Genomic DNA, 27968 nt, shown 5'->3' with positions numbered 1-27968 from the left:
ACCAGTTTACCAACTGTGGTTGCACTGATCTCGTGTATTACAACGATTACAGAGATCAGCGGTGGTTTGCTTTGCTTGGACATAGAAGTGTGGCGCGTTATGCAAATAAAAGTATTCTCGCGCAATGAATCGGCTGCTCAACTGCCGGAGGGAAGTGCATAATTAGAAGTCACAGAACGTATCCCAAGGAGCTTTTCTATCAATATCCATTTATTACTTATGTAAGTACAAGACCGCCAATAATAATCTCATAATGTTTAACAATTTCACGAAAATATGAACGGAAGTCGCACAGTCGCATAATAGCGTAGAATTATGAGGTTATGAAATTTGTTGCCGTTCAAGATATTAACCAGTGATCCGTTTGAATTTCAATGAAACTATCCTCTGTTTGTGGTCTACACTTAAAAACTCTACCCCTGAAAATCTGAGGCAAATCACATTATTTTCACGGATGTTCGGTGATTTTGCCTTCTCCCCTCAGGTCAAGTCCATTAACTGACATTCAATACTCAGCTGACGTCTTATCCCAGAACACGTGTCAATCGGAAATATCCGAGAAATGAATGCCCAGGGACGCAAATGTCGAATCAATGATCATGAACGCCGATTCCGAGTAAGTGGATTGCCTTGTTTCAGGCAATGCTGGGTACATTGGAACTAAAGCAAGCTTTGACCGGTCACAAAGGGAGGGTATGGAACGTATGTTGGCATCCAAAAGGCCATAGCGTAGCTTCTTGCGGGGAAGATAAGACGATACGAATTTGGGTGAATGAGGGTGGAAAATGGTTCACAAAGACTATTCTAGTAGAGGGTCATCAACGAACAGTTAGAGAGGTATCGTGGTCTCCCTGTGGTAATTATATAGCATCGGCTAGCTTTGATGCAACAACGGCAGTGTGGGACAAAAAGTCCGGCCAATTTGAGTGCAATGTAACATTGGAAGGACACGAACATGAAGTGAAAAGTGTTAGCTGGTCGCAAAGTGGTCATTATTTAGCTACTTGTAGCCGGGATAAATCTGTCTGGATTTGGGAAACGACTGAAGATGAATACGAATGTGCTTCAGTAATATCGTGCCACACTCAGGATGTAAAAAAGGTGAAAAATTTCCTTTGATTTCTTCCATTATCCTACGCTAACATGGTTGTTCTTTGTCACCCATTAGCCTATGCAAAAACTTTTGTAGCAAAGAATATTGCCCGATTTGTGAGAATTCTCATATTTGTAGGTAAAATGGCACCCACACGAGGATACCTTAGCATCAGCTAGCTATGATAGTACTGTGAAAATATTCAAAGAAGATGCATATAGCGACTGGGTTTGTACGGCTACTCTATCATCCCACACTTCCACCGTTTGGAGTTTGTCTTTTGACAGTACAGGAAGTCGCTTAGTGACATGTAGCGATGACATGACAGTGAAAATTTGGCAGGAATATAAACCGGGTAACGAGGCTGGTATTGCTACTGAAAACAACGAATCGACGTGGAAATGCTGCTGTACATTATCCGGATATCACAGCCGGCCTATATATGATGTAGACTGGTGTAAAACAACTGGACTCATAGCTACCGCCTGCGGGGATGACATCATCAGAATATTCCGAGAAGATAGCACTTCGGATCCCAACCAGCCCTCGTTCAGTATGGTTTGTGCCATGGATGATGCTCATACCCAAGATGTCAACTCTGTCCAATGGAATCCTGTTAATCATGGACAACTTGTATCAGCTAGTGATGATGGTCTTGTTAAAATTTGGTTCTACAGCGAGTGAATCATGGACCTTTCTGTGCTTGAACTGGAGTGTGTGACTCTGGTTTATTTCGTTACATTAATTTCTGATTGTACACAAACTGTTGCTTGATGTTGACTTTTGAAAATAAACGGACGAAAAAAAAACGAAATTCTGCGAGGGGAGTGTATTTGTTCTTTGTCAAAATTAACTGTGGAATTTTCGCATTTTTTCAACATTAGCAATCAAGCAAACGGTCAGTTTCCTCTTTTTACAGAATTAACGTAATTGTATGCGTTTGGGTTACAGATAAATTACGATAAATGATCACTCGTCTCACGGCCTCAACACTTTTGACGAAAAGTTACCGTCTCTGGAGTTTAGCAGGACAGAGTAAATATTCGGTCGCAATGGGTGATTCGGAATCTTCCAAATCTGGGCTATCCTTGCGTCAAGTTTTGGATGCAATCCATTCGTTTGCTGCTGAGGAGTTAGCTGCTTCTTGGGACAATGTCGGTCTACTCATAGAACCGATGAAACCAAAATTAATCAAGCACATACTGATCACTAATGACCTAACCGAGGATGTGATGCAAGAGGCTGTCGAACTCGGGACTGATCTCATCATGTCCTATCATCCACCTATATTTGCACCCCTCAAATCGATTACAACTCGGACATGGAAGGTATATAATGTTTATCACAGTTCCTTCAATATTCACAAGACTGATAAGTGATGTATTTATTGTTATTTTCTTTTCGCTATTATTACTGAACTAGGAGCGTGTTGCAGCTAGCTGTTTAGAGAATAGAATTGCCCTCTACTCGCCCCACACGAGCTTTGACTCGGTAAAAGGGGGATTGAATGACTGGTTGGCTGAAGCTTTTGGTAAGCAACGTCATTGCGATTGTTTAATCACGAATATTTGTCTCTCTGCTGATATTTTGAGCATCATGTTACAAACAATTTATTGCAGACTTGGAAACGAGTAGGCCGATTGAAGCTGGCGTTGATCCGCAGAATGGTTTTGGTCGTCTTTGTACACTGAAGACGGTAGTGTCCTTGACGGAGGCTGTGCGTTTAGTGAAACTACGCGTAAACTTACCACACGTAAGAGTCGCTCATGCAAGAGGAGAGGGTACGTGCGGCATTGTGGATATTCATAAATTGAAAATCTTATTTCACACTGTTGTTCTACCCATAAACAGTATTGAGTTTGAGAGCTGGGAAAATATTAAGAGAGCCATATCGGGTGTTGTAGCTAATGTAGTAACTCACAGCCGTGATATAGTTAGAGATATGGATATATCGGATACGTTTATTCTTTCAAAATACTGGTAAAGCTTTTATAAAACCTGTAACTTAATTGGTTGATAATTTTTTGGTTCTTACAGTGAAAATGATTACCTCCATAGCGGTCTGTGCGGGTTCTGGAGCCTCTGTGTTGAAGGGTGTGGAGGCAGACCTTTACATTACTGGAGAAATGTTGCATCACGATATTTTGGATGCAGTTCACCAGGGATCCAACGTCATATTAACCAATCACTCAGATTCAGAGCGTGGTTACTTGAAAGTTTTTGCTTCAAAGTTAACTGAACTTCTTAATCACTCTATTACGGTCAGCCTTTCTGTCGTTGATAGAGATCCACTGAGAATTGTGTGAGTCAGTAAACATTTGGAATAAAAAATGTAAAGTTTAGGTAGAAGTTTCTTTTTCGACGTTGAAGATAATTGACTTTTTAACGAGCAGATAGAGAAATTTATTTGACTAATGATAGTGAATATTTGCTTCAACCTATGAATGTTGGCTCGTAGAAAAAGGGAGATCTCTGATGTGGTATTCTTTCACCATGGTCACAGTTTGTGTTGTTCAAATTACAAGCATTGTGGAACTCTTGCAAAAGTTTCCTTTCCCATGTGAAATAGATGCTGGAGCTACAACAAACGGATTAGGGTTTGTAAATTGCAGAGGAGATGACAAAGTAAGCTATGCTAACATTAACAGCTGATACATGAGCATTTTAATTCAGAACATGATCGATTTTTTTTCAGTGACTGTTGAGCGTACGTAAGTGTTGATACAACTTTCCTTGGAAGAATTTGTTGAACCAGTTTTGAATTATTGATTATCAAACATTCCGAATGGATCATCAATTACCTACAAACGATCAAAAAATTTAATTCACAGATGCCAGAATCAACGCGTAAATGTTCGTATCGAGATATCATAGATGGCGGGATAGATGCAAAAGCAGCGCTGCAAGCAACGGCTGCAGCCAAGCTGCAGGTTGCAACTGCCCGCTGTCCTCTCCGCCCCGCCCTTAATGGTGTTGCCATTCCAAAGATTGTCAGCCATTTCTCAGCGATTTCCGTACCGTCCATAAGTACGGCGAACAGAGAAGAAGAGCTGAAATGGAGGAAGTGGGACGAAGACTGTTGTAGGTGCTGAACCGTGCTTCCGGGGGGATGGGAAAGATCTCGTTAGGTTAACGAAGGTGTTTAGCTTTCGTTTTTAAGTCTTGGTATCGTTTTTTTTTTGCTTGACATGTATCCCTGTGCTTCATTGGACTATTTTAATTTTGAACCGAAGTTCGCGTTACCAGGTGTTTGCGTTGACGCTGTTGGAAGTTGCCACTTTTTGTTGGGATAATTAGCGGTAATTGACGTGAATGATGCACTCTGAACGGTAGCTGATTATAGCAGTTGAATGGAAGACCAATTAATTATGTCTGATTTGAAATTGAAGTATCGCAAGTAAGTATATGAGCGTGACATCACAAAGCGCTAACCAGAAGTTGAAATACATACCACCATACCTGTACGGACTACTCGTGCTATTCCACCAAAATGAAGTATTAGAAAAATCAATACCTATAACCGTGTATAGTTGTGACCAAGTGCTGGTGAATATACATTGTGTATATATATGCAGTTTTGTGAAAACAGCTTTCGGTGTTTTTACCTTTACTGATAGTGAGATTATTTGTTACTTTTGTCTGTATAACTATAATCAGTTGCAGTAGCAGTCAGATGTTTTGTCCTCGTCTAATTTTTCTTTATTTTGAATCTTACTTGGATCGTCTCTCAGTTTCAAGTATTGTGTCACAGTAACAAAATTTTTTTTTCAGCCGTAATGTAAACACCTTGGAGAGGTTCGGGGACCACGGCGGTTACTTTGACCTCGTAGTAAAGCCTATGTTACAGCAGGGCCATGAAGGAGAGCTCTGCAGTTGGTTAAAGGAAATGAGTTTGATGCGCGCAGTTTCTAATTGTCCCCACCCACATTGCAAAGGACGTATTATGATATGGAATCCAGCTAGGATAATCGACAAATATAACTGGGGATGTCCCAAGTGTAACAGAAAAGTTTCTATAAGAGTGGGATCATTTTTTTTGGCTATAAAATGTGACTTGAAATTGTGCCTTCAAACGATACTAGGATGGTGCCAGGTCATCCCTGAGGCAGTTGCTGCCTCTTACCTTAGTCAGTATATCGATGGGATTCTTTATGCTTTTACTTTCTCCTTTAATTACCATTGATTGACTTCCAATCACAGATCTAAAGATACATGTCGTCAAACGTGTTTACGAGAGATGCGCCCAAGTTGCGAGTATGTATGTAGCCAGGCACCCTGAGGAATGGAGGTTAGGCGGTCAGGATAGCGTTCTGGTTGTAGACGAATTCCCCGGTGGCTACATGGGGCCTGGGAGTGAGATGGATGCAACTGTACACAAAAGACGCAACAACAATTCCCACACTATACTTTGCATAGCTGAAACCAGTGGAATACCACCACGTATGTGGTTGCATATGATACAGGCTATGCCTGAGGTAAGTAATAACAATTCCTCTCATCTGCCTACCATTTAATTGCTCTAATTATCCGGATACCCTTCAGCGCCCCAATTTGAACGTCAGCAGATGCGGAATGGTAGAAGAAGCTCTGAAAGAGATTGTTTGCCATGCAGTACCAGGGAGTTTCATTGTAGCGAATAGCAGAGCACGATGTTGCAGTTATGAATCACTCCAAGAGCTGGAACAGTACAAGGTCATAAGTGTCGAAAATCTCCAAAAGTTCGATTGCCCAGGCCATAACAATCTATTGAACAATCTCGGTGAGAATTTAGTTGGTACTTTAAATCAAATTCAAAACGTTGTTATCTCTTTGTCCAATTTCCAGAGATTAAAAGTGTAGTTCTCATTGAACTTATGCTTGTAATGAGAAGAATTTTTCCGTGTATTAAAAATGATCAGAAAGAAGTAAACTAACGCACACCTGTCACGTTTTCGTTGAGACCTAACGAAAGATGATGAATATATTTTACATTGTCTCTAATTGCAGAAACTATATGGCAAACTGGGGTCGAAGTATGTGAAGATGTCCAGGAAGCAACGCAATCCATGGGCCAGCACATTTTGTCGACACATTTATGGAGGCAAAGGTTTGGTGCAACATCTTCGACAGCTTTTCAATATATGCTGCATCACATTGCTGAATGTTATCGTTTCACATAATTGATTAGTTATTCGTATCGGGATTATATCGGGGCATGACAGGAATGTAAGACTTTGATGTGTTTTTTACACAGAGAAAACAAGCCGGTGACTTGTTTATTATAACCAATGTGCCTCTGTTAATGTTGAACCATTTGGTAAGTCATCTACGGTGTTGAATACCGCTCGGTGATAACAGTCATGATCACGTGTGCGACAATTATAACGAGTCGATTGACCAATGTTAAAATTACATATTTTATAAAAGATTTTTTACAAACTATTTTTACTATTGAAAGTTGCAACAATTTATCATGAAAATATCGAGAAATGAAAGTCTTCCAAAACTTTTTTGTTGGATTCGCACAAGATGAGACTTTGGCAACAGTGCCTTTTATAATAGCGACAATGAATCAGTGACGATGGCAATAATATCGACATTGATGCTTAATATTAAAAATATTAGTAATAAGGACAATGATAATTCTAATGAAAAAAACCGCAAAAAAAATCATAACAACAACGGTAGTTATGAGTAATAATAATTTATAATAATAATAACAATAATACCCTGAATGACAATAACAATAACAGTGATTCAATTACAATAGCATTGAAAGCAAGATATCGAGTAGTGGAGATAGAAACGCTACACCAGTTACTTTTGCTGTTCATGGATTTTATTCATACATTTTCAACGAAATAAAAAATACAGATATTTACTCGTACTTGTACGTAGATATTATTGGCTATGTTTAGTTTCGTCACATTGAGTTGTTCAAGTAAATATTTATCAAACGGGAAGTTGGATGTGCGAGAGATCAGAGATCAGCCACTTGGCGCATAATGCTCGAATAGCGCTTCTGATCTTGGACCATGCTCTTAAATACTGTATATTTCCCTTCGTGATATCTACGAATGAAAAATACATCATATTCTTATTATGGCATTACATGATATACATTTAATTTGCAGACGATAACTGGCCTACCGTTTCGAGATATTGTTAGGGGCTACAACATGTGCCGCCCCTCCCATTGCTTGGATTGCATCGTGAATGGATGGAAAAGCACCTGCGGCGCAAGAACCCAATATAGCAGCGCCCACCAGAACTGACTCTCGTTCGGTAGGAACCAACACAGGTAGACCGAGCACATCGGCGTGCGTTTGAATGAAAAGGGGATTCTGACTGAGACCTCCGCATACTAAGACTGTTTCTATATTATGACCCGATGATTTGAGAGCCTCTATTATATGCTTTGTTCCGTACTAGAAAAAGATGTTCTGGTTTCAGTTTTACCAAGATACTGGCAGTATAGAGAAACAAGATGCCATTTTAAATTACCGCCAACGCCTGTACGACGGCGAGGTAAAGAATAGCAAGATCCTCTTCTGTGGCCGACAACGATAAGCCGGATATCTAGAAACAAGTAAGTTGGTAAATTAATTTTTCCACTGAAAATGTGCATACGAGAAGTAACGTTGAAAATGAACTTACCATTCCACGAAGTTCGACCTCGGCTAACGGTGAACGATTCCCATGGAAATCCGGCCAAACGTGCAAGTCAGTCGTCAGAAAAGCAACATCCTGCAGCGAGTTCTTTGACGCTATAGATTGCAGGAGTTCCGATAAGTATTGTTGGATGTGGCTGTGGATAATCATTATTTTGTCATGAAACATATCTCATTCAAGCGATTGAAAATTGATACCTACACACGTCCGTTCAGCTTTTCAATAACCGAGGCAGTAACAGGGTGTGAATTAATTATGTGGTCTAATAATTTGCCCGTCGCACTTTGACCCCCTTCATTGATCCAATAACCCGGAATCATTGCGTTGTAATACGGTCCCCAGATACCGTTTACGGTTAGCTCTTTGTCACTGATCGTCATATGGCATGTCGATGTCCCGCAGATTAGGCCTGGAAGATTTTATCGGTACATCGCTGACAAATTTTGCGATATAGAAAATCCATAAAAATTTTCAGGGCAATACTCAGTCTTGTCGAGAAATTCTTATTCACACCCGGAGCCGTGCAGCCAATCATTCCAAGGCACCCTGCATAAGCGTCGATAATCGAAGTTGCGACAGGGGTCCCTTTTTGTAGTCCCATTTCAAGTGCGGCTTTTTCCGATAATCCTGACCCTACCGGATCTCCGGGAGTCTTCACTTGACTGCCTGTGGTAGTAGATAATAGCAAACATAAGGCCTTCAAATTTTTATAAAAAGCCTTCAGCTCCATTGTGGTGTAATTTAACAAAATTTGTGTACCGATTTTTCTCCAGTTGTCTTCGCTCAGATCAGACAATCCAATTTTATTGAAGAACTTCTCACTCCAACCAACATAGCCATCCGTTGCAGCTCTGTAATTCCATTTGCAAACGACGGAGCAGAAGGATCTAGAAAAAAAATCATACGCCGCCTATATTTCCAACAATTGAACGCTGATTTGAATTCTGTTAGATTAGTCAGATGTTCGTCTACCTGGATTCTGATCCGGTCGCTCGCCAAGTCAGGAAATCAGGTAAATCGAAGAGTAGCTTGGCTCGATACCAAGAATCTGGTAAATTCTGCTTGATCCATAGCATTTTTGGTGTTTCCATTTCAAGGGATATCTTTCCCCCAACATAGCGCAGAATCTCATCCTTGGTATCATTTATGAAATTTGCTTCTAGTTCAGCTCTATGATCCATCCAAAGAATAACATTATGTTGGTCATTAGCTGGATAAAAATATGAATAGAAAATAACTTGAAATAGAATAGTGAAAACTTTACTAAACTATGGCTATGATTAAAAAGCTTTGAATCGTAGTAAGACTTATAATATTTTAAGAAACATAGCTGTGGAGCATTAATTAAGGGTTGTATGTTTGCACCAGTTGGGCTGACAGTCACCGGGTTTCCCTGATCGTCGAGGGCTACTAATGAACAAGTCGCATCAAAACCAATGCCTTTTATCTTTTGCCGAGGTATAACGTGAGCAACTTTCTGAAATATTTCAATAATGAATATCCAGATGGATGTACGGTTAGTTGGTAAAAGGGTAAGATTGATGCAACGCTGTCTTGTTATAAAGACCTTAATGACGTTGCACACTGCCGACCATATATCATCTGAGGATTGTTCGTAGTAGTTTGATTGTGGATTGAATGTTTTGATGGAACAGCTTGAAAGGGCAACCAACTTTCCTTGGGAAGACACAACGCTTGCCCGAGCGCTTCCAGTGCCAACATCCACCCCAATAAAGTAATTAATATCCATGGAAATTTAAAGAACGCTACAATCGAAACGACTACAACAAGATTTATGATTATGTTTACTTTGGTTTAAAACGATGTAACGCTTAAATAATGCCTAGCCATCATACAAATACAAAATATACATTACCTATCTCCAGTCAACGTACAAATTGGCTAGAATTGAGTGTGGTATGATCGTTTTAACAATCACGTGAATACATCCATCGACTACTGCACGTACTCGAGTAATAGCACTGTCGAGTAACGGTAATAAACTATAATATATGACCCGAGATAACATTTCGTAATATTTCATGTTTGAAAAGATTCACGTATCTCCTATCACCGCGCGGTTATTCACTAGCCTCTAAGCGCAGCAACAAGTGCCAACCCGATCATAGATACTGGTGGTGAGGGTCCAAAATATTTCTCGTAATAAAGTTGATACCATTTCAAATACACTTCCGCGACCACGTTAAGTCTTGCCTGGCACAAGGTGAGTGAAAACTTCGATGCAGGAGCTAATTGAATAGTTTATTTCATGCTCAAATTATTTATACAATATTACAGTTCTAGAAATTAATTAGGTCCAGTTCCCTGCACAGTTTCAAAGTAATTTCCAAACACGATGAATCTGAATGCCACTTGGCGGTGGAGCTATGTGGATCAGTCGTGTGTGGAGTTGGTAGATGAAGCCGATACCTTAAAACATTAAAATATTAGTAAGCGAAAGAATTATTGAATTGCATATGTGTTTAGCTTAGACTGAACACTTTTAACTTTTGTTATTTGTTTTCTATCTTACTTAGGACTTCGAACATCAATGACCTCTGACTCTATGCTCAATTCAATTTTTTCCCTTGTTTCATTGGGCAGATGAACAAAAACTGATAACCATTCACAGGAAGCTGTTCCCGGTGTCTTGCAGTTCATCTATAGAAAGCCAATTTGGGTAATGAAATCACATCTGATATTTTATAATTTTACTAGCCTAGTTACCCCGAGGAAAACATCTTCCGTTGTGACAGCCTGCTTAAACTTTATTTCATACTCTGGTACTTTGCGAGGGTCCAAGGTTTTTGCTGCTGCTGGTGCCACTGTAACTTCTGAAAGGTGCCAGATGTTATCTCCGTCACCCTTGAGAGCAGCATGCGGTCCACGGTGTTCAGGTATCGTTCCCATCGGTTCAATATCTCCAGGGCCTAGAATTTCCATGACTCAACACCGTGTGGACGAATCAAATTCGGTCACCAAGTAATTGTCTCACCCAATTTCGTAGCACCAGCTTGGGGTAAATCGTCGTCTGAATTAGAATCATCATTAGGCGGCGCAACAAGTTGTTGCAAGCATTTAATATCATTGAATGAGAAACACCCGTCCATTATGATCTTACAAATGCTCTTGTTCGTACTAAAATTGTCAATGCTCTCGACCGAATTTTATCAATAGCAGTATTTGTTTCTATGGAAACTCGATCTGCCGAAAAATGTCTAGAATTCGAATTTCTGCCGCGCCTTGTTGAGCTGATTGGCAACTCGAACGCAGGGCGCAGACTCGATTTTGAACTGATCTTTACCGCAGCCAACACAACGGTATGCATTCTTTTTTGCAAAAAGCGTGCCAACATGGCTGATCAGGCTGGAGAAAAGCTTTCAAAAAAGTAAGTAATGCTATAAGCCAAATATACGAAAACAATGTTACCTGCACGCTTTTCTTGAATCGAATAATATTCCCTACGTTTCAACTCGTCTCATGTCACGGCCTGACGCAGATGAAAATTTCATAACCATAATTCTACGATCAGCTCTCAATTCCATCCACGTTGTCCATTGCGGTCTTAAATAAAAAGCGTGAACGGTAGATTACTCCGTTCTTATTGATATCAAAGTTCATCGACTCAATATAAAAGATACGAAGACATGTGATTAATCGAGAAAATTATCAATCGCATCATGCTTCACGTCCTGACCAACGGTCGTATTTTCGGCTTATTATTTGTCTCAAGACCGTCGTCTGTTGGTTTGGTTTCATTATTGCGTCAGATTTCTGTACAGCAGCCTCTCTCCAAGTGGGTAGTATTTTCGTCATGTAACATTTTGTTTTTATGTCAATTACTATTCCTTTTTACTATTTTACTTGTCTATGTTACACCAATATATGAAAAGCAAACCTATTGATCTCATACGCATTTCCACAGTGAGATTAAAAGACGCCTGAAAGCGGAACAGAAAGTGAAGGAAAAAGCGGTAAAGGAAGCAGAAAGGGCTACGGTAAACGCAAACTCTGAGAAAAAGGCAACAACCACCGTCAACGAGGAGGAGATCAGTCCGCATGCAAGTTGCTAAATTTTAATCCAATTATAATCACAAAATGTTCTCTTATATTTCACAATTTGTAACTAGATTTTCATCGAACTTCATTCTTTTGTTTGCTAGTGATAACAGTGATTTCAAAGCCCGAAATGTTACCTATAATCTGTCTCGTTAAAAACTTTGCGATCTAACATGTTACATATTGTTTATAGGAATATTTCAAGATTCGCACGCAGGCTGTGAGTCAACTGAAGTCATTGGGTGATCATCCTTACCCTCACAAATTTCATGTTTCTACGTCATTAGAAGCTTTCATCGAGCAGTTTAGTCACATCCAAGATGGAGAGATTCTTGAAAACGAGATACACAGCATCGCAGGTCGTGTACATGCGATTCGTGAGTCAGGGGCCAAGCTAATTTTCTATGATTTGAGAGGCGAGGGTATGAAAATCCAAGTAATGGTCAATGCCAGGCATTACCAAGGAGAGGAGAAATTTTTCACGGATACTGCCAAAATTAGGAGGGGTGACATTATCGGCATTGTCGGCAATCCAGGAAAAACTAAGAAAGGAGAATTCTCCATTATGCCTAAGAGTATAACGCTCCTTAGTCCGTGCCTCCATATGCTACCCCATTTGCACTTTGGCCTTAGAGACAAGGCAAGATATGTTTTTTCTTTTATATTAACAAGACGTCAAAGATACAATTAGTTGTAACAGATCTTGAAATTCAGGAAACTAGATTCCGCCAGCGTTATCTGGACCTCATTCTGAATGAAAAAGTTAGACAGACGTTCCACGTTCGTGCCAAAATAATCTCTTACGTACGTCGGTTTCTCGATAATATGGGATTCTTGGAGGTCGAAACTCCCATGATGAATATGATAGCCGGTGGTGCTACTGCCAAACCTTTCGTCACTCACCACAACGATCTGAATATGAATTTATTCATGCGAGTTGCTCCTGAACTTTACCACAAAGTATGTTACACGAACAATCAATAATTTAACCCTTGATGTGTAAACTTCTTTGACAAACATGCGAGTTTTCATGCTAATTTATTTCGCTTAGATGCTCGTCGTTGGAGGCATAGATAGAGTATACGAAATTGGCAGACAATTCAGGAATGAAGGAATAGACATGACTCACAATCCAGAGTTCACGACCTGTGAATTTTACATGGCGTACGCAGATTACAACGATTTGATGAATATCACCGAGGATATGCTTTCTGGGATGGTGAAGAGCATTCATGGGACCTACGAAGTCACCTTCCACCCTGACGGTCCCGAGGGAACGGCGGTCAAAGTTGATTTTACTCCACCATTCAAACGAGTTCCCATGATGAAGACTCTGGAGGATGTGCTCCAGGTGAAATTTCCTGATCCTGAAAGGCTCAATACTCCAGAAGCAACGCAATTTCTGAGCGATCTGTGTACGGAGCGCGGCGTCGAATGTCCTCCACCACGTACTGCGGCCCGACTCTTGGATAAAGTAAGTTGGGAAGAACTCGACCACATTTATTACGGAATATCGATCGATACGGAGATGTGTCGCAGCTTTTATTCTGCAGAAATATTATACGCTCAATCGCTCTGCTTTGACTCGATTGTAGCTCGTTGGTGAGTTCATAGAAGAAACCTGTGTTAATCCGACGTTTATCACGGACCATCCTCAAATTATGTCACCGCTAGCAAAGTGGCATAGGTCTGCCAAAGGACTCACCGAAAGATTCGAACTCTTTGTGATGCACAAAGAAGTCTGCAACGCGTACACGGAGCTCAACGATCCGCTTGTTCAACGAGAGAGGTAACGATAGTACGAGATACGCGGATTGCTGTTCATCCACAATTTAATGCAATTATGTCCAATACTTTTTCAGGTTTGAACAGCAAGCGAGTGACAAGGCGGCGGGTGATGATGAGGCGCAGTTGGTTGATGAGAATTTTTGCACGGCTCTGGAATACGGCTTGCCCCCAACCGCTGGATGGGGTCTCGGGGTAGATAGACTTACGATGTTTCTTACGGACTCTAACAACATCAAGGTAAGCTGGCCGCGGTCGCATTCTATTGACCAACGATCGGGGCTCGAGCGGTTCTAGAGTAGTAAATTGAACCAATTTTTTTATTCATGCGTTCACAGGAGGTTTTGTTTTTCCCGGCGATGAAACCTGATGACCCCAACAAAAATAAGGACCTGAACGACGGTGAAAAGCTATCAGAGTCCGGTGGTGTTGCGGACAGTAATAGGGTTAAAGTTTAGTGAAAAACCATAACGATATAATTATTTATGTGAACGTGTTTTGCTATCGTAACGACCGAAAACTTCAGATAATGTACAATAAATATCTCCTGTATGAATAGGATTTCGTCCTGATCCAGATACCGCTGAATGAAAGACAAGAAAAAGAAGGTTCAATAACCGGATATGAGAAATCGATGGATATTCGGCGTCATAAGGATTCCTTCAGCCTTGAAACTTTCGCTTAGTATTATCAGATTGTGAGTACCACGTGAGAACTGGGAATTACAATCCTGCCATTTTTTAATTCGATGTGACAAAACATGAACGAAGTAATATAATGGTAGCAGTTTATTCATGATCTTCCCATATTCAGTTGCGTTGCTATCTTTTTGTAGCGCTATTGGACCTTATTTACGATATGTAAGCAATCACAACGCGTAGCCATGAAACCCTTGACAACGATCAACTCTCTTCATCCTTGACTGTGAACTTCTTGACCGAATTGTAATGCGCTCCTAACCCATACATGTGGCGATGGTACGTTAGGATAACTGTTTTTCCTTTGTCTCTGTATTCATCACCAATTACATATGGAGATCCTGTGGCCTGGATCACTTCAATCGGGCACTTCAAAACTCTGGATAGGACTTGCAGCTTTTGAAAAATGGTAGGGGAATATATACTACATTGGACTGAGGTGAAAATTTAACAAATGGACTGATCGGTATACACTTACCTCGACTGCGCCACCCCAAGCAGTTGATTCTGCTACATTGAGGCAGTATTTCTCATACTCCTCTGTGGAAAAAATTCCATCGGAATCAGCACTGGACAAAAATGGAACAAAGTCATTCATGTTCGCCTTCAAGTGCTCGGACGTTTTTATTCTGAGATCCTTGAACCCTAGAGGCATCTCACCAATTTCTTCTAACTGATGGGAGACTGCATTATATAAACTGAAAATAAAAGAGTGGTATGCCACTGAAAATTTGCACGGTGACATGCTTGGAAAGTATCAACCATGTTGATGGTAAGTGAAACTTAATAAATAGAATGAAATCATTTACCAATGACCATCACTGGGAATTTCATGAAGCTGCAGGCTTCGTTCCTTAAGGATCCGTCTAATTGCTTGAGTTTCAATATTCCTTTTGCCAAAGACGTTTTCAGCCTCTTGCTGTATGATTCGCTGATTTCTTTCGTTTTCAGCATCTTGCTTCTTATTTCTCCTCTTTTGTGCCTTAGAGACACGCGGTATTGGATCACATGCATGGCTGCATTCACCCGCAAGTTCTTCACTTGTACAAGGAATTTCGTTTTTCTGCCGGTCATCCAAGTTCACTAGCTTTATCCAATCCAATAATTCCTGTTCTTGCCTTTGGTCGAGGTCGCTTTCAAGCTGGACTATTTCCTCGGTAATCTCTTTTTTTCGTTTTTTATCACCCTTACATACAGACTTCTTTAGATTCTGGATTTGGGCTAAATGAAATATGAATATGTTAGGGTATAAAGGTATAAAGGTAATCAACTGCTTTAGGTTCAAAATGCAGAAAGAAACTAAAGTGCATAAGAAGTGACAGGTTGATCACACTTATACGAGTAGTAGCTGCTGAAGGTTTCTGTCAGGCTGATCATAATAGTACCTTGAAGTTCTTTTCGCTCTTTTTTGTGTCGCAACGACAATTCTTCGCAATTATTTCCCTCTGCCATTGTGAGTCGGTGCCTGGAGGTGACACTAGAATGTTGGGAGGTGAGCAGCGTACCGTTGCAGCCAGCGCAGAGTGCTTTGCCGGTGGGTGCTGTATGGTGTCAGCGTCGAAAGTAAATATTTCAGTAGATATACTGCTGCCACAGCCCCTTTGGTGTCTGCTAGGCCTGCGTGTCTGCTTTTTGTCCGCCATGTTCGAATTTTTGATTGATTTTTCAATTACCGCAGCTTCCCCACCTCCTAGAGGCGCCCCATCATCTGGAATTAAAGGTACGTCATCCGAGATTTATTCCCGATTTTTCCCTGATTTTTTGCGATTTTTTTCCGATTTTCTCCGATTTTTTCCCAATTTTTGAAAATATTTTTGACTTGTGCCGCCCCTGGATGGGTGTGGGACCCGGAAATTAATTGTCCGCCCCTAAAAAAGTCACGTGACCATACCACGTGGTCATGTCACGTGACCCGACTCGCCGATACAGCTAGCGCCATGTGGCGGAATTTTCGTGAACTAAAATCCCAAGTTTCTTGCCCCTTGACGTCAGGCAATGTGATGCGTGAAAGAGAGGTATAAGGGTCAATACTTTTGCGGTTTTCCTCGGGCGAGAGAACCCGCAAAAGTATTGACCGCACCCGAGCGTCCGAGGAAAACCGCCGAAGAACGACGACCGCCTCCGAGCGTCCGAGGAAAACCGCCGAAGAACGACGACCGCCTCCGAGCGTCCGAGGAAAACCGAAAAAGTATTGACCCCGCCGGCTCCGAGCGCTCGGGGAAAACCGTAAAAGTATTGACCCTTATACCTCTCTTTCACGCATCACATTGCCTGACGTCAAGGGGCAAGAAACTTGGGATTTTAGTTCACGAAAATTCCGCCACATGGCGCTAGCTGTATCGGCGAGTGCGGTCACGTGACCTGACCACGTGACATGCCGCGTGACGTCATCATCCGACGAAATAAGGGCGGACAATTAATTTTCGGGGCCCGCACCCATCCAGGGGCGGCACAAGTCAAAAATATTTTCAAAAATTGGGAAAAAATCGAAAACAATCGGAAAAAATGGGAAATAAATCTGGTTTTTTCCCCTCGAAAAATGTGCAAAGACTATAGTCTTTGGTGTTTTTCACCCTGAAAAATGTGCAAAGGCTATAGTCTTTGGTGTTTCCATACCCTGAAATCTCCAAGATCAGCTCGAAAAATAGTCTTTTAACAGTTAATTGCCAACGTGTAATTCGGTTTTCGGTCACCGGAGCATCTCGTACGCAGATCCTTTCCGACGCAACGGCAGTATAGCCGCAACAGCCGAAGTGACAACAGGTAAACTCTTGCCGAAGAAACAGAAGGAGCTGGAGAGGAGAGAGAGAGACATTGCGGTAAGCATTAGTACGCAGTTACTGCTGGGCCATAGTTATCTGTGTAGTTCATCAAGATTTTGATTTGAAATTATATTTCATTGCCATTTCATGAACGAATTTATTGATTTATTTGAGATTCGATTTTACAATTCCACTTTGTTTCTGATATGATATTTTTGCATTTCAGATTTGTACTTGACAGACGTCAAAGTTTAACCTTCAACTACCATATCTACGTTGTGCTGAAAAATTCGCGTATTGGTAAGAAATAATTATTATTTTGTATTCGTTGACTTGTAATGACATTCAGAAGCGGTTTGTCTGACTTGCATTCCTGGAGTCACAATGCATTCAATGAGCGTACAACTAGAATTGAATTGACATTCGAATAATTAATTATAATGATTATTAATTTTCATGATTACGATGCTTCTAAATTTACGTGTTTAATTAGTTGTTCATTTGTTCATTCGGTTAATCGTCCATTTGTTCATTTATTGAATAATAATTTCATACGTGATACATGCCTATGTGTATACTCTCAATGTGAAGCTATCGTCGCGACTATGATTGCAGACTGTCCTAGTAATCAAACAATTGATTATTAATAATATTATTTTCAACTCTTGATTAATTTATTAGTATTTCGGGAGCATTTTTCATCATTTAATTAGTTCAATGAAGAAATAGATTAATGAATTAATCGATAGTTCAAACGCTAGAGTTCTTCTATCTGTAGGATGTGGCAATTGATCATAGGTTTAGAAATAATATCCGCTCTTATATTCTGAACAAATTTATTCATATATTTTAGATTCAGGTTTACAATTTCACTTTATTTCTTATATGACATTTTTGTTTCAGGCTCTCAATTCATCATGGTGCCCAGTTCATCGCAGTACTTGATCAACTACCAACCACGATGGGTAACACTTGTATAGCATCGCACAATTCGTTTACAGGTATGGAATAAGTATCAATATGATATAAGTTAGAGTAGATTATAAAAATATATTCATTGTAATATATTATAACATCACATTGGCAGCAATATATTAACATATAGTATAATATAACATACAATTAATATATTGACTTATAATATAACATAATATAACATAGAATTAATATATTGACATATAATATAATATAATATAACATAGAATTAATATATCTACATGGAATATAATATTGGTAATAATATATTCTTATATGTATCTCATTATTAATTAGTTTTCCTCATGTTTCAGGTACTCAGTGATGCTGCCACCGCAGTTATGACCCCCTGGACTTCCTCTGTTCATCAGGGGGAGTCCAGGGACCCGTCCCCTGGGGCAGCGCGGCCTCCCACCGCCCCCGGGGTCCCAGGGGACCCAGCCCCGAGAACATGTCTTCGGGGATGCGGTATCCCCGCTGGAGGGGATGCCATATCCCGAGAGACATGTCCTCGGAACTGGTCTTCGGGGACGCAAGTTCCCCCAGGGACACGTCCCCGGGGATGCGGTATCCCCGCTGGAGGGAATACCGTGTCTTTGGGGGCGTGGCCTTGGGGGAATACGCGTCCTCGAAAATCCCGGGAAAAGGAGGCCTCAAGCGGACACTTTGTTTTTCGTTTCTCTAGAGAAATCAAGAAAACGAGTGTCCGCTTGAGGCCTCCTTTTCCCGGGATTTTCGAGGACGCGTATTCCCCCAAGGCCACGCCCCCAAAGACACGGTATCCCCTCCAGCGGGGATACCGCATCTCCGGGGACGTGTCCCTGGGGGAATACGCGTCCCCGAAGACCAGTTCCCGAGGACATGTCTCTCGGGATATGGCATCCCTTCCAGCGGGGATACCGCATCCCCGAAGACATGTCCTCGGGGACTGGGTCCCCTGGGACCCCGGGGGCGGTGGGAGGCCGCGCTGTCCCAGGGGACAGTTCTGGACTCCCCCCGATGAACAGGGGGAGTCTGGGCAACGACGTTGGAGGAACTGCGACCTGTAACACAAATAACAAATAAATAATTAGTTAACGCAATACATGACATTACTCTATGACGTACCACGTAACTTAATGTATGACTTGATATAATATATTTTATGAATCAGTATACAAGTTTATGAGACGTTTGAATTATAGTAATTTGTACCAAGTTATGTGATAATAAATTATTGTCTTGCCTTATAGGCGTGACTGATTAATTTTATCACGGGGGTGCATGAATTTATATACCAAGTCCATTGGGTAATAGAGGGCGATCTGATTTCGTGAGGAGGATTTCGAAAATCTTTTCCAAGGGGGTGCGATTGATATACCAAGACTCTGAATGTTGGATTATACTAGGGGCTCTCGAAAGGGATGAATTAAATGAAACACACCGCTGCAAAAAAAGGAGTTGTACGTCTCATGTGTTGCAGATGCAGATTAAAAGTCATCCATTAGAAATTTAAAGGATTGTTCAGGGCCCGGGCGAGTATAATTCTGAGGACTGTGTTTAGTACGAATAGTCGGAAGAGCGTGATTAAAATACAAATAAAAAGTTAGCGCAACTGATTTTGACAATATTCAACTAAATTGTACACGAAAGCTTGCTCACCGTTCTCTCTCTCCATGGTCGCAATGAGGAACCTGCCTCGTTTATTTTGATGGCGCTCCTGATGTCGACACTGCTGTTGCCGAAGCACAACTACCGTCGCATCCAAGACGGAAATCCTGCAACACATATGTACTCTGTTGAGCATTTACCAAATTAAACGGCCCGATCGGATGTTACGTGATTATCTGCAATTTGTTCGATTAGTATATAATACCGCTTGTTTGAATTGCACATTTTTCGAGGTGAAAAACACCACAGACTATAGCCTTTGCACATTTTTCGAGGGGAAAAAACCAGATTTATTTCCCATTTTTTCCGATTGTTTTCGATTTTTTCTCAATTTTTGAAAATATTTTTGACTTGTGCCGCCCCTGGATGGGTGCGGGCCCCGAAAATTAATTGTCCGCCCTTATTTCGTCGGGTGATGACGTCACGCGGCATGTCACGTGGTCAGGTCACGTGACCGCACTCGCCGATACAGCTAGCGCCATGTGGCGGAATTTTCGTGAACTAAAATCCCAAGTTTCTTGCCCCTTGACGTCAGGCAATGTGATGCGTGAAAGAGAGGTATAAGGGTCAATACTTTTACGGTTTTCCCCGAGCGCTCGGAGCCGGCGGGGTCAATACTTTTTCGGTTTTCCTCGGACGCTCGGAGGCGGTCGTCGTTCTTCGGCGGTTTTCCTCGGACGCTCGGAGGCGGTCGTCTTTCTTCGGTTTTCCTCGGACGCTCGGAGGCGGTCGTCGTTCTTCGGCGGTTTTCCTCGGACGCTCGGAGGCGGTCGTCTTTCTTCGGTTTTCCTCGGACGATCGGAGGCGGTCGTCGTTCTTCGGCGGTTTTCCTCGGACGCGGTCAATACTTTTGCGGGTTCTCTCGCCCGGGGAAAACCGCAAAACCATTGACCCTTATACCTCTCTTTCACGCATCACATTGCCTGACGTCAAGGGGCAAGAAACTTGGGATTTTAGTTCACGAAAATTCCGCCACATGGCGCTAGCTGTATCGGCGAGTCGGGTCACGTGGTCTGTCACGTGACATGACCACGTGGTATGGTCACGTGACTTTTTTAGGGGCGGACAATTAATTTCCGGGGCCCGCACCTATCCAGGGGCGGCGCAAGTGAAGAATGATTTCAAAAATCCAGAAAAAATAACAAAAAATCAGGGAAAAATCGGGATTAAATCTTGAATTACAAATCTTGAATTCCAGATGATGGGGCGCCTTCGGGAGGTGGGGAAGATGCGGTAATTGAATTATTGGTTGAAAAATCGAAAAGACAACGGCAGAAAATGGGAAAATATCGGATGGATGGTTGGTTTATTCAATCAAGAGTCGTATTCAACATCAAATATGTTCTTTTGTGCAGTTGCAAACTACCATGTAGATGGGACAAAATTAGTATATAAATTTATACTATTTTATTCTATATCATCGATTTGAACTTACAGAAGACATAATTTTTGCTTCGCCATTACATCCATAACACTTTGGTTCACATTCCGATATCTGTGATAAACCCACAGGTTTCTGCAGTAATGGATAATTTGATCATCTGAAATTTGACGGCGCACGGTGAATAATATCGCATGAGTCCTAAAATTATTTGTAAATTTCATACTTCGTAAAAAACTGTACGTTTTCAGATCTAGGTATAAGTATTGTATCGATTCGGTACATTTTAATATTTTTTTCACTCACGAAAGTGGATTACAAAAATTGGAAGACTGTATACATATGTTAGTGCATAAATAAAGAGTCATGAAAATGCTCATCGGCTTATAGAAACGGCACATACCGTGTAATTCATCCGTTTTTGTCCCTCGCTTCTTACATACAATATCATGTTCATTCGTTCACTCTGTTCACACCGTGGTTATATCACTACGAATATTATTATAAAAATATTATACATCAATAGAGAATATACAAAAAAGATACATTCTTCACTTTTGATTGTTGATAAAACTCGAGATGAATTCATTTACGACGAGTGAATTGAATGCCAAAAAAGAAGGAATATTTATAATCGAAGTAATGTATGTATGTAAATCCGCAAGAAGAGAAGAAAAAAAAAAATTATTATGAATATGAAACGATATGAATGTTCGGTGACAATTATTAAAGCTATCAATTTATTGCAGGAAGAAATAATGTTAGTTCCACGATAAAGGTAAGTTCACTTGAGCAACTTGAAATATTGATTGCAACCACTAGAGAAAATTTATCTTGAAAGTTACGCTAAATCGTTGAGTCATTTTTTTCACATTCACTTATAGTTGGTCTATTTTTTTTATCTATTTATGACAATGATCGTGACGTCCACTGAGGGCCTTGACAAAGTTCCTACGTCAAATAACGGTATCTTGGTAGGCAGGAGGACCGCTGAGAACAAACTGTCGCTGGCTCTGCCTGACGATATCAGTTCTGTTGGGTACCTGAGGAGTCGCTCTGACCCCATGGTAGTTGCTGTAACTCGACCTGGCACTTGCCGGCCTATTGCTATACACGTCATCTAAATCCTCCCCATTCAAACTCTGAGTACTGGTCTGTTGAAACGTAGGATTACTCTGGCCTTGCCACTGCATGTTGATCTTGTTTCCTTGCCAATTATCGGTCAGATTTCTGGTGGAAATTGCGTTTGTTTCCCAGTTGGGAATTGTTTTATTCGTGAAGTTTGTGCTCGAGTAATTCGTGTCTTGATTCCATAAAGTAGGTGCTGATATCGTCATGTTGACTGCCTCCGGCTGCCAGTTGGAGTTACCTTCTCTGTCTCTATCTCTGTCCCAAGTATTGGAAATCCTGTCGTAATTCAAAGTACCCTGCGAGAGTGAATTCACGTTTTGATTAGTTAAATTGCTGGGTTGCATGTTTGCGTAAAGATTCTCTTGCTGGTCGATTATCCTGTTTATAGGATTTTTCCTTCGCGATTGCCGTACAGAACTCCTCCGACTCGACCTCCGAGTACCATCGCGAGAAATGACGGAACGTCGCTTTACTCGGCGAGGTGTCATAGGCTTTGGGGATATATTTTCGTCGTTCGTAATTGGCTCAGGCTGTGAGTACTCTATACTGTACAAGGGCCTGGGCTGTTTCTTCTTCTTCTTAGTGTGCACTGCTGAAAAATCTATTCGTTATTACATTATTTGGCACTGGATCCCGGCAGGATCAGACGTAAGCTAGGGTAAGAATTGTCTGACAGGTGTAATTGTAAGTCAAACATGAAAGAAATGTTTGAAATCGACACAGGTCAGACTGGCGAGAGACAGATAGTTAGAGAAAGGCCAAGTAGTAAGTAATAACAATGTTAATATTGTACTCACACGCATTACAGAGTTTATAAATTTACAATTATTCCAGATGGTGGATTCATAGACAAGAAAAAGAAGAATGAAGAGTCTACCAAAAAGCAAAGCTCAAAACCATGTTAGATCAGGAGAAGAGAACTGAGGGAATGTGTTATTCTATAAATAAAAAGCAAGCGGTAGTACGTTGTTGTTCTATAAAATATTTATTTTCATTTAATAATCATTGGAATATAAGTATATGCTGTAGGAACAGTACAGAATTGCGATACCAATATAAAAACCAAATTCTAATTAACATGCCTACAGGCACTGAAATGCATCCAGCCAAAATAAGACTTGTGAAAATACTAAAAATTCTAACAACTATTCGATGACGTGTGTGGGAATAATAAGATAATAAAAGAATGGTAATACATAATATGAATCGTTCGGAGAATGAAGCACTGAGACCAAAGCTGAGAGTTCGTTTTGAAGAATATTAATAACATTGACAATACTCTACCGGTGAAAGAAAATCTTTTCTTCGACATCAATTGACTCGACTAGTTATATGTTATATGTCGTTGGCAAAGTTCAATCACCAGCCGAATGTAACACGTATATGAATGCATTATTATTCTGACAAATTTATAGACGGGCTAAATTATGTCTTACTATCGTATCAGATTGTTACTGCGTGAGTTTTTAAACTAGCAGGTAAAATCTATTGTCACTGTTTTGAAATGTGAAACCTTTGAATGATTTGCGAGAAAACATAATAAATATCATAATTTACCGAATATAAATAGTTCAAGTCCTTCAAACGTTATTTATAAACAATTTTCCATCATTTTTGGTAGTTTTCACTTCCAAACTTTCTTACAACTAGGTTCTGATTACTTTCTAATCAATAGGATTCGGCACTCTTGAATAATTTACAGAAGTATCTATAAATCAATATTTTAAAAGCTACGAGGTCGAAAACAATCGTGCACCACTGCAATTCTTTTGGATGATATGTATTGTGCAACACAGTGTCTACGGTACTAATGTTTAGAACTCACAAATCAAAGTGTTGCGATATAGGTACATACTGCTGAATTTCTACAAGGAGGACCAGACGAAAATTTCTTCAAACTCTACTCTACGTTCAAAGTACGGCCGAACTACGATTTTTTGCAACTAGAGTGAAATTCTGTAGATGAGAAATGTCTCTCATTGTGCAAAACAGGGAAAAGCACTAAAATATTGGGCTAAATCATAGTTTTCTTTTATCCTAACTACGTGGCAAGCGTAAGAATTGATTAATCGCGCTCTTATCTACCACTACGCATACATATATGAAATGAATACCGAGCCAAAATGCTGTGAAAATTTTTAATGTTAGTTTGTTCCTTCTAATGTTGATTTTAATCCATCGAGTTTGAACTTTGAGGAGGAGAACGGAGTAGAAAAAGGAGTAGAACGGAGTATCGATCGATGTATCTACATTTGAATTCAGTTTAAAAATTATTGCCGTGTAATGATATTGGTCGACTATCTTTCCTGGCCTTGCCTATTCTGCTTTGAATTTTAATACTATCGTTTGCCTCAACCACAAGCCTTGGATCAGAGTAGAAGGATCTGAGAGGCTGCACTCGTACATGGTCAGTGAACACGCGAGGCTTGTATGAATTTCTGTTTTGCTTATTCGATGGGGGACGCGAGGGTCTCAACTTTGGGGATACGACTGGACTATATTTTGCAGAACGCGAATAGCAATGAACAGTTTTCTGATATCGAGTTCTGTTTGGTCCGTCTAAAGAATCATACTCGTCATAGGGAGATATGGATCTATACAAGTGGTCTAAAGGGTTTGAATAATCATTGGAATGGTCAATATTTAATCCCGCATTTTTTCTCTCATTGTTCCTCCCCGATACGCTGCTCTTGGTACTTAATGCATCGTTATTTCTAGACAAGGACTTTCTACCGCACGACGAGGTATTGTAGGAAAGTTTATCACTATTTTTTGTGCTATTGTCATCCCGGCTTAGCGATTGTTGCGATTTAGTAATGCCTGATGAGTAATTAATATTAGAGTTCAAACTTTTTGTGTTAGAATTGAAGGGTGGCAGGGGAAGAGCCGAATAGCTGACGTACATGGGATGTAACGGCGTGTGGCCAGCCAACCCAAAGTCACCACCTCCAACAAAGTCAACTGAAATTTCACCCATACCACGCAGAATTAGAACTTTTCAACATTTATTTACACAAATTGAACCTCAATTTGAAGACCTCAATTCATTCTATTGGAAACAGAATAATATCAAACAGAAACGGGGTAATGAATCAATTGATATTCAATGCATTGCGGAATGAAAAAAGAGAAAATAATATTAAAATTGTTACTAAAACAAAATCTGTGAATAATATGGGAGTTTTGAAATTGAGGAGTTGATTTCTGCACTAACCGGTATTCGATGCCATTGATTACTGATACATGCTAATGGTGGAGAACAAACATACGACCAAATTACTGAGGTACAACGTGCAGGTGTGCGATTAAGTGATGAACTTACCAAAGTGGTGGGTCAAATCCACCAATGAAATCAACTGTAACCGATAACCCGTTAATTTGCGATCAAAAGTTAAAGCAGGTCTGTGTTACACGCCTAATGTGGCATTGGTAATTGTTATATTTTTATTCATATTTCCTGGGTTTTCAATCAGTTGAAAATAACGTAGAAAAACATTAGCTCGCATAGACACCCAATACTTTACACCCCGTTGATTTCGGAAATATTGAATTTTAAAGATATATGAGACATGAAAAATAATATGCGCCTTAGTGCCCCTAGTGGTGAATAAATGTGGAACCAACACCTGCCCTAATCCTCTACTAAGGAATTGCAAGAAGTTGTTTTGTGCACCAAACTTTTTCATTTCCAACCACGATTAGCACGAGTCGATTTGCGTCATTATTGAAATGAATAAAACCGAAAGACGTTTTGTTTTGAATAGCCTCGCAGTCACAGGCCAACACGATTCCAAAGTGCAACGATTTTCAGTATTGGGCTGCTTATTCTAACAATATGATACCTGGTTGAGGTGAATACCGACAAATGTATGATAAGAATACTCACAGCTGTCATCTTCTTCAAGGAAAATTCGGCTTAAGCAAATCCCACCGACAGTTGCCATAAACTAGAATATAGAAAGATTAGTTCATAACTATCCTTAAGGTTTGTAAAGAGTGTGCCCGTAATGTACAACCACCAAAAGTATAACATTTGTGGTGAATAAATACCGCCAACAAGCACTGGGTGCCAGCGTGAATGACTTCTATGACTTCATAATCCAAGATGCAGCCGGTAACATTGCTGGGTTTGGTTGGCCTGAATAATTCTGGCTCCGTTATACCATAGGTTGCTTTACACCCAGGGCCATTGATCTGCCACCATGAGAAACTACCAGTTCCTAGGTTGAGGATGTCACTATCCTAAAAAAATAATTTGAAAATAGAGTCGGATGATTCTTTATGAAAAACTCCAGAGAAGCTTTGCACATATTACTTCATTGACTCACCTTATTCAAAATTCCAATGCTCAGATAAAAACAGATTAAAAATATGTTCCAGCCAAGCCATAATGCGTTCCAAACGCAATACTAAAATATAAACAGAATTAGCACCTCCTAAGATAAGAAACAGATACTCCGAGTGAATAAATTAATGACAGGTTTTCTCAAATCGTAAACCCACCGAAATAATGTACTTAGGCCTGTATTGAAAGGCCCCAAAGAATCCTAGGATTACAAATATGATGTTGAAGAAATTGACCAGTATCGGTGCCCACATAAATCCAAGGAAGTCGAACACCTGCCGCTCCATTACTGTGATCTATTGGCAAAAAAAACAAAATACATGTACACCTATGCCCAAACAAATTCTGCAGAGATGATAAGATATGCAGCTTGGTTTTTTAAATTTGGGAACTCATTTGTACCACAGGCTACATATTATGTACACAGAAAATCTGCTGTGAATGAAATAATCTTGTGCCAAATAATTGTGGCTCATAGTTTGGGATGTCTTGGGTGGAGACTTGATTCGTTTTTAATTGTTGCGTGACACAATTACAGCATTAATTGATCCATGCTCCAAATACTTGTAGTTTAATCGTCGGTTGTACATCGATTTGCAACGGTGCAGCAATGTAACAATGAACACTTCTGTATTACTTGAAATAAATCATTCAAATCAAACAGCTATTTTTTTGTTAAACACTTTTCTGCAGTGCTTGAAATAATAACAGGACAATATTCAAATCTTGAAATAGCTCAATGAACAGATATTATCAATTAAATAGAAAGAAATGTGTGACCATAGATGTAATTTAATATATCTATGGTGTAACTATCTTTAGTTCGGCAAAAGGTATGAATAAAACGTTACGTGCTTACAATTAGCTACTTCGGTAATTTCATACTGTGACAGACTTTATACAGATAAGGAAATGATGATAAATGATTTGACGTGATCTTTAAATTGATTCAGAACGAATGAAAAATCTGCAGCATATCAATTTCTGGAAACTATTGGACACAGCAGTGTATGCATATACCAACATAAATCTTCAAATTTATACAGTAAGTTATTCGGTTCAATTTTCTAATTACTTGAGGGGAAAAGACCACACACCGGTTGTGAGATTAGACGGATCAGGATCATCTGTATTGGCAGCGTATCAGTTGTGCTAACATGATATGGTTGTGTCTAAAATAATGCTGTACTTACAAGCTGAAGGATGCATATCGTCAGTAGAAAGTGCCTTCTGCTACAAATTCCCATGTCATTTGGACCAATTAATTGAAACTAATCAGACCAGGCCTCGCTATAACAGAGGTATCTGCAAATGTCTGCAATACATAAACTTATTTTGTCACAAAACCATCACTACAGCCAAACTGGTACTTCTCTTCTGATGATTCTTCTGTTGATCTGCCATTTTCAACACACTTGTTGTGTTTTCCGTATGGCCA

General features: G+C 40.2%; 8 protein-coding genes and 2 long non-coding RNA genes across 26 annotated transcripts; 5 read left to right on the top strand and 5 right to left on the bottom strand.

Annotated features, from left to right (window-relative positions):
* Positions 1-22: 22 nt before the first annotated feature.
* LOC105683283 (probable cytosolic iron-sulfur protein assembly protein Ciao1) lies at positions 23-3692 on the top strand. Of its 4 annotated transcripts, XM_048658149.1 has the most exons (7): positions 23-221; positions 485-616; positions 2045-2421; positions 2516-2624; positions 2713-2874; positions 3131-3395; positions 3552-3692. In XM_048658149.1, exons 3-7 carry the CDS (start codon positions 2059-2061, stop codon positions 3655-3657), a joined length of 1005 nt encoding a protein of 334 aa, XP_048514106.1. In that variant the 5' UTR covers positions 23-221; positions 485-616; positions 2045-2058; the 3' UTR covers positions 3658-3692. The 4 variants fall into 4 exon arrangements, with proteins under 4 accessions (XP_048514106.1, XP_048514105.1, XP_048514107.1 ...); XM_048658148.1 differs by lacking the exon at positions 485-616; XM_048658150.1 differs by lacking the exons at positions 485-616; positions 3552-3692 and having other exon boundaries at positions 3131-3435.
* Positions 3693-3905: 213 nt separating this feature from the next.
* LOC105683282 lies at positions 3906-7366 on the top strand. Of its 7 annotated transcripts, none has more exons than XM_048658142.1 (6): positions 3906-4178; positions 4865-5220; positions 5294-5568; positions 5636-5852; positions 6080-6179; positions 7207-7366. In XM_048658142.1, the coding sequence occupies exons 1-6, from the start codon at positions 3925-3927 to the stop codon at positions 7211-7213; spliced, it is 1209 nt and encodes a 402-aa protein (XP_048514099.1). In that variant the 5' UTR covers positions 3906-3924; the 3' UTR covers positions 7214-7366. The 7 variants fall into 7 exon arrangements, with proteins under 7 accessions (XP_048514099.1, XP_048514098.1, XP_048514103.1 ...); XM_012395778.4 differs by lacking the exon at positions 7207-7366 and adding an exon at positions 4340-4490 and having other exon boundaries at positions 4036-4231; positions 6080-6959; XM_048658144.1 differs by lacking the exon at positions 7207-7366 and adding an exon at positions 4327-4490 and having other exon boundaries at positions 4036-4231; positions 6080-6959.
* On the bottom strand, positions 6894-9905 carry LOC105683281 (FGGY carbohydrate kinase domain-containing protein). Of its 2 annotated transcripts, XM_012395777.3 has the most exons (11): positions 9621-9905; positions 9312-9525; positions 9110-9221; positions 8717-8954; positions 8504-8631; positions 8228-8410; positions 7946-8153; positions 7730-7880; positions 7577-7651; positions 7223-7500; positions 6894-7143 (listed from the first exon to the last, which is right to left on the bottom strand). In XM_012395777.3, exons 2-11 carry the CDS (start codon positions 9492-9494, stop codon positions 7053-7055), a joined length of 1647 nt encoding a protein of 548 aa, XP_012251200.2. In that variant the 5' UTR covers positions 9495-9525; positions 9621-9905; the 3' UTR covers positions 6894-7052. The 2 variants fall into 2 exon arrangements, with proteins under 2 accessions (XP_012251200.2, XP_048514094.1); XM_048658137.1 differs by lacking the exons at positions 9110-9221; positions 9312-9525 and having other exon boundaries at positions 9621-9900.
* A 111-nt stretch (positions 9906-10016) lies between these two features.
* LOC105683285 (dynein axonemal assembly factor 6) lies at positions 10017-10874 on the bottom strand. The gene is made up of 4 exons (XM_012395788.3): positions 10740-10874; positions 10472-10674; positions 10278-10405; positions 10017-10174 (listed from the first exon to the last, which is right to left on the bottom strand). The coding sequence occupies exons 1-4, from the start codon at positions 10852-10854 to the stop codon at positions 10045-10047; spliced, it is 576 nt and encodes a 191-aa protein (XP_012251211.2). The 5' UTR covers positions 10855-10874; the 3' UTR covers positions 10017-10044.
* A 61-nt stretch (positions 10875-10935) lies between these two features.
* Positions 10936-14396, top strand: LOC105683279 (lysine--tRNA ligase). 2 transcript variants are annotated; one of them, XM_012395775.3, is made up of 9 exons: positions 10936-11132; positions 11670-11805; positions 11997-12443; positions 12518-12763; positions 12855-13277; positions 13399-13592; positions 13666-13828; positions 13927-14040; positions 14148-14396. In XM_012395775.3, exons 1-9 carry the CDS (start codon positions 10936-10938, stop codon positions 14271-14273), a joined length of 2046 nt encoding a protein of 681 aa, XP_012251198.2. In that variant the 3' UTR covers positions 14274-14396. The 2 variants fall into 2 exon arrangements, with proteins under 2 accessions (XP_012251198.2, XP_012251196.2); XM_012395773.4 differs by lacking the exon at positions 10936-11132 and adding an exon at positions 11282-11540.
* LOC105683284 (deubiquitinase OTUD6B) lies at positions 14362-15934 on the bottom strand. The gene is made up of 4 exons (XM_012395787.3): positions 15672-15934; positions 15096-15507; positions 14765-14984; positions 14362-14682 (listed from the first exon to the last, which is right to left on the bottom strand). Exons 1-4 carry the CDS (start codon positions 15736-15738, stop codon positions 14491-14493), a joined length of 891 nt encoding a protein of 296 aa, XP_012251210.2. The 5' UTR covers positions 15739-15934; the 3' UTR covers positions 14362-14490.
* Positions 15835-18427, top strand: LOC110116829. Of its 2 annotated transcripts, none has more exons than XR_007279321.1 (6): positions 15835-15849; positions 15965-16006; positions 16946-17105; positions 17275-17348; positions 17952-18049; positions 18338-18427. It is a non-coding gene; the product is annotated as an uncharacterized LOC110116829 (long non-coding RNA). The 2 variants fall into 2 exon arrangements; XR_007279322.1 differs by having other exon boundaries at positions 16999-17105; positions 18338-18420.
* LOC125501705 lies at positions 17991-21278 on the bottom strand. 3 transcript variants are annotated; one of them, XM_048658164.1, is made up of 4 exons: positions 21109-21278; positions 19665-19780; positions 18984-19066; positions 17991-18422 (listed from the first exon to the last, which is right to left on the bottom strand). In XM_048658164.1, exons 1-4 carry the CDS (start codon positions 21276-21278, stop codon positions 18363-18365), a joined length of 429 nt encoding a protein of 142 aa, XP_048514121.1. In that variant the 3' UTR covers positions 17991-18362. The 3 variants fall into 3 exon arrangements, with proteins under 3 accessions (XP_048514121.1, XP_048514123.1, XP_048514122.1); XM_048658166.1 differs by having other exon boundaries at positions 17991-18410; positions 18992-19066; XM_048658165.1 differs by having other exon boundaries at positions 17993-18412; positions 18989-19066.
* Positions 20963-27953, bottom strand: LOC105683257 (sodium/potassium-transporting ATPase subunit beta-1-interacting protein). Of its 3 annotated transcripts, none has more exons than XM_012395728.3 (6): positions 27724-27943; positions 26689-26826; positions 26514-26594; positions 26236-26427; positions 26072-26132; positions 20963-22777 (listed from the first exon to the last, which is right to left on the bottom strand). In XM_012395728.3, exons 1-6 carry the CDS (start codon positions 27775-27777, stop codon positions 22011-22013), a joined length of 1293 nt encoding a protein of 430 aa, XP_012251151.2. In that variant the 5' UTR covers positions 27778-27943; the 3' UTR covers positions 20963-22010. The 3 variants fall into 3 exon arrangements, with proteins under 3 accessions (XP_012251151.2, XP_012251153.2, XP_012251154.1); XM_012395730.3 differs by having other exon boundaries at positions 20963-22774; XM_012395731.3 differs by lacking the exon at positions 20963-22777 and adding an exon at positions 23148-25146 and having other exon boundaries at positions 27724-27953.
* Positions 22683-23126, top strand: LOC125501712. Its single transcript, XR_007279327.1, has 2 exons — positions 22683-22950; positions 23020-23126. It is a non-coding gene; the product is annotated as an uncharacterized LOC125501712 (long non-coding RNA).
* Positions 27954-27968: the final 15 nt, after the last annotated feature.

Source organism: Athalia rosae, chromosome 7 (assembly GCF_917208135.1).
Source record: "Athalia rosae chromosome 7, iyAthRosa1.1, whole genome shotgun sequence".
Lineage (NCBI taxonomy): Eukaryota > Metazoa > Arthropoda > Insecta > Hymenoptera > Athaliidae > Athalia > Athalia rosae.
The sequence above is the reverse complement of the archived record's forward strand: the minus strand, read 5'-3'. Positions and strand labels throughout refer to the sequence as shown.

Coding starts and splice junctions, on each gene's coding strand:
- LOC105683283 (XM_048658148.1), top strand. CDS start 2,059: ATGATCACTCGTCTCACGGCCTCAACACTTTTGACGAAAAGTTACCGT. Junction 2,422..2,515: donor TTACAACTCGGACATGGAAG/GTATATAATGTT, acceptor TTACTGAACTAG/GAGCGTGTTGCAGCTAGCTG. Junction 2,875..3,130: donor CGCTCATGCAAGAGGAGAGG/GTACGTGCGGCA, acceptor TGGTTCTTACAG/TGAAAATGATTACCTCCATA.
- LOC105683282 (XM_048658141.1), top strand. CDS start 3,925: ATGCCAGAATCAACGCGTAAATGTTCGTATCGAGATATCATAGATGGC. Junction 5,569..5,635: donor TGATACAGGCTATGCCTGAG/GTAAGTAATAAC, acceptor GATACCCTTCAG/CGCCCCAATTTGAACGTCAG. Junction 5,853..6,079: donor CAATCTATTGAACAATCTCG/GTGAGAATTTAG, acceptor CTCTAATTGCAG/AAACTATATGGCAAACTGGG.
- LOC105683281 (XM_012395777.3), bottom strand. CDS start 9,494: ATGGATATTAATTACTTTATTGGGGTGGATGTTGGCACTGGAAGCGCT. Junction 9,222..9,311: donor CAGTGTGCAACGTCATTAAG/GTCTTTATAACA, acceptor GAAATATTTCAG/AAAGTTGCTCACGTTATACC. Junction 7,881..7,945: donor GAAAAGCTGAACGGACGTGT/GTAGGTATCAAT, acceptor GATTATCCACAG/CCACATCCAACAATACTTAT.
- LOC105683285 (XM_012395788.3), bottom strand. CDS start 10,854: ATGGACGGGTGTTTCTCATTCAATGATATTAAATGCTTGCAACAACTT. Junction 10,406..10,471: donor CGGAAGATGTTTTCCTCGGG/GTAACTAGGCTA, acceptor GGCTTTCTATAG/ATGAACTGCAAGACACCGGG. Junction 10,175..10,277: donor ATTGATGTTCGAAGTCCTAA/GTAAGATAGAAA, acceptor TAATGTTTTAAG/GTATCGGCTTCATCTACCAA.
- LOC105683279 (XM_012395775.3), top strand. CDS start 10,936: ATGGAAACTCGATCTGCCGAAAAATGTCTAGAATTCGAATTTCTGCCG. Junction 12,444..12,517: donor ACTTTGGCCTTAGAGACAAG/GCAAGATATGTT, acceptor CTTGAAATTCAG/GAAACTAGATTCCGCCAGCG. Junction 14,041..14,147: donor CGGACAGTAATAGGGTTAAA/GTTTAGTGAAAA, acceptor CTGTATGAATAG/GATTTCGTCCTGATCCAGAT.
- LOC105683284 (XM_012395787.3), bottom strand. CDS start 15,738: ATGGCAGAGGGAAATAATTGCGAAGAATTGTCGTTGCGACACAAAAAA. Junction 15,508..15,671: donor AGAGCGAAAAGAACTTCAAG/GTACTATTATGA, acceptor TATTTCATTTAG/CCCAAATCCAGAATCTAAAG. Junction 14,985..15,095: donor ATTCCCAGTGATGGTCATTG/GTAAATGATTTC, acceptor TTTTATTTTCAG/TTTATATAATGCAGTCTCCC.
- LOC125501705 (XM_048658164.1), bottom strand. CDS start 21,278: ATGAAATTTACAAATAATTTTAGGACTCATGCGATATTATTCACCGTG. Junction 19,781..21,108: donor AAGCAAAAATTATGTCTTCT/GTAAGTTCAAAT, acceptor TATGTGTTGCAG/GATTTCCGTCTTGGATGCGA. Junction 18,423..18,983: donor TCCCCTGGGACAGCGCGGCC/TCCCACCGCCCC, acceptor GAGGCCGCGCTG/CCCCAGGGGACGGGTCCCTG.
- LOC105683257 (XM_012395728.3), bottom strand. CDS start 27,777: ATGGGAATTTGTAGCAGAAGGCACTTTCTACTGACGATATGCATCCTT. Junction 26,595..26,688: donor GGCCTAAGTACATTATTTCG/GTGGGTTTACGA, acceptor TTTATATTTTAG/TATTGCGTTTGGAACGCATT. Junction 26,428..26,513: donor GCATTGGAATTTTGAATAAG/GTGAGTCAATGA, acceptor TTATTTTTTTAG/GATAGTGACATCCTCAACCT.